General features: G+C 40.0%; 1 protein-coding gene across 1 annotated transcript; it reads right to left on the bottom strand.

Annotated features, from left to right (window-relative positions):
• On the bottom strand, positions 858–2,694 carry LOC109838602 (glycerophosphodiester phosphodiesterase GDPD1, chloroplastic-like). The gene is made up of 4 exons (XM_020407034.1): positions 2,650–2,694; positions 2,498–2,593; positions 2,212–2,408; positions 858–1,231 (listed from the first exon to the last, which is right to left on the bottom strand). The coding sequence occupies exons 1-4, from the start codon at positions 2,692–2,694 to the stop codon at positions 979–981; spliced, it is 591 nt and encodes a 196-aa protein (XP_020262623.1). The 3' UTR covers positions 858–978.

Here is a 3,128-nt window from a genome sequence, read left to right as displayed (position 1 = left end):
ATATCGCATTAAATCTTTTCTTTTACATCAACTATATCGCATTTGTTGCGCGCAGCGGAAATTTCGGCAGCACTTCGGCAGCACAACAAGAGTTAGGTCGCAATAAGAATTCTTGTTTCTCAAAGGGAACAAGAATCTGAAGCCTATATCCTATCAAAGTAGGATATTAGCTCTTCCTCTCGTCAGCTCTAGGACTGCGCGTCGAGGGACCCTAAAAGCTATTACAAATCACACAAAAGCAGTACAACCCAAGTTTAAGTGGTTCGGCAAATTGCCTACGTCCACGGGGCAAGGAGGGGGAGATCTACTAATAGAGGGAGAGAATACAACTAGGGTTTACAATCACTCACAATTTAAACCCTCAAACAAACTCTCAAATCCCTCACACAAAACTCTCTCAAAAGGCTGTACTAAACCCTAAAAGAAACTCACAAAAAAAAAATCTCCTCAACTGTCTGCAGCCGCACGCCTTACACTGTAGCCGCCAAATTCACAAATCCTCCTTGCGTGTTATGCCCTAGGTAATGAATAGTATATATAGGCTCAAGTTGGAGTTCGGGTGGGCCTGGCATTGTTCACGCAGAAATCAAAAAACAAAATCACGTTCTGCTCCCAAAACGCGTGGACCCACACACACCACGTGACCCACACACATCACGTTCACAATTCTCCACCTCGGTGTTTACATCAACTCCAAAATACTGATATTAAATCTTTTCCTCTGCTAAAAGCTCTGAAATTCTGGCATGAAAATGAATGTTTTGTATGGAAAAGGATATTCATGCCCTTGAATGGCATGCTGAAGACCAGTAACAGAAAGCAAGCCCACATAACAAGTACAACCAAAGAGCAACCGATGACACTTAATGATTTCTTTATTTAAGAAAAAGCTCCAGTTCTAGCTCTCTTCTTTGTATACAACATAACATAGGTATATAAGTACGGCATCAGTCTTGTAACCTCGTAATTAATTAAATTTCAGGGTTCAACTAGTTCAGGTATGAGCCTGAATAAGAATGAAAGCTCCCGTTCTGAGAACCTGGGCCTGTTATACTCCACAATGACCACCTTTTCCTCTTCCTCCTCATCTTGCATTGAGCTCTGGTTTACTCCGTTACTCAATACGGGCCTAATGAAAACCGAAACAGCCACTGTTATCTCCTCCACGAGGTCCACGATCACACCGTCGATCCCCATCAGGTGCTGCATGTACACTGCTTCAGGGACATTGCTAGAGTTCGTACACCAGAATGGTCAGCCATTTACTTTCACACCACAACATTGTTAGAAGGTTTATACAGAAATCTCGCATATGCAGAACCAAGAAGGAAAAGTTGGAAAAATTTACAACTGCGATAGTGATTTACCGAAGGGCATATACAGGTGCAGTTATACCTATTTGTTTCGTTATTGGCAAACGACATTTCTAAAATTAACCCCTTAATGTCCTTCAGAGTGGCTCTAGCCCTATAAGCCAATCTTATCGTCGGCATGATTAAGTTTTCGTTTGAGAAAAAGAATTACCCGTTATTCAGGTCCTTAATTTGCAGTATGTCCTGTTTGAACAGTCTAATTGGAAAAACATGCTAATTTTCTTATGACCGTTCTCTCCTGTTCTATGAAATTAGTAACAGCTACACCTTCTCTCTTTTTCTTAAATAAGAAAATGAAGATGTGTTATAAACTTAAAGTCATATACACAACAGATTAGAGCATTATATGGTCCAGTTTATGGCAAATATTTCATTAATTATATGATGGACAACACGAAACTAGCTAGCAACAAGTCTATAGTTCAATAACTCAAACCATGATTTCCTTCCATCACTCCCGAGTTATCTAGAGTAACCCAAAGAGTTTAAATCACATTGGTTCAAGTCAAAATTATATGAGTAGTTACTAATAATTAGCAAACTTACGAAGGATAATTCATGATATCAGGTGCTATTAATCCCAACGGGATATTTTGACAGCATATAGATTAATTGATAGATACAGTAAGACCATGCAAATAGTGATGCCTAAAATACAAATAGAAATGCTAGATGACCCTGTCATTATTAGACAAATTATGCAACAGAAACTATCGAAATTAAGAAACAAAGTTCCATAAGGTTTACCAGTAGGAACACTTAAACACAGGAGATGTAGACAACAGACAAGTACTATATATTATATTGAAAACTGAATGAGCAAAAGAATTTAGCTTACTTGAGTTTCCCATAGGTCAAAAGGGAAAGACTAGATTCTTTAACTCTTGACACCGCCGATGGATCCTTAAAGATCCCCTTCACTTCCGACACAACTCCTTGCAAGCCACTCACCAAGCACAGATTAATGGCTTCATCCACAGAGTTCCTTCTAACATCACTGAAGATTTCAGTCCCTCCGTTTGTCAGAAAAAACACCTGGTTTTTATAAAAATATATACTTTCAAAATAAACTATTGCAGTCTTATGCCTCGTAAAAAATCCCTAAAATATGGAAAACCACTTACTGGGTAAATGCTTTGCAGTTTTCTCATCAGTTGTGTTGCATCTGGTTGGAAACTCGAGAAGATGATAGGTCTCTCATTAGCATGCTCAAAGACTACCTAAATAGATTTTCGATAAGAGCGTAGTTACATTAAAATATTTGTGTCATGTAAACCTTCGCTTTGGTTTCGTAAGTAAGATGGGTATGTAACAAATGCATCGATCTCCACCACCTGCGATATCTCCTCCGTCGGATCGCTCTCCACCTGATGAGAGCTGGGAAGCTTCAAGATAGAAGCCTCATCGAATGTGACGTCCCTACTCAACACAATCTTCTTATCCACTGGATCCCAAAGCTTGTATCCCTTGACACCACGCTTGAATCCTACAAATATGGCCTTCCTAGCTCGAGGTTCCAATTTATCAGTTCTAACATGATAATATGCAGGGCAACCAAATACCTTAAGCTGGTCATAGTCATGTGCTGTCTCTCCCGACCACATCTCCATAGGGGTCTTCCCCTCAATCGCAGATGAAGGCAGCCTATTAATGAGGTGGCTCGCATATGTAAGTGCCTCAGCCCAAAAGATCTTCTCCAAACCACTCTGCGACAATAAGCATCGGATCTTCTCCAGCAAAGACCGATTCAATCTC

This window comes from Asparagus officinalis, chromosome 4 (genome assembly GCF_001876935.1).
Source record: "Asparagus officinalis chromosome 4, Aspof.V1, whole genome shotgun sequence".
Lineage (NCBI taxonomy): Eukaryota > Viridiplantae > Streptophyta > Magnoliopsida > Asparagales > Asparagaceae > Asparagus > Asparagus officinalis.
The sequence above is the reverse complement of the archived record's forward strand: the minus strand, read 5'-3'. Positions and strand labels throughout refer to the sequence as shown.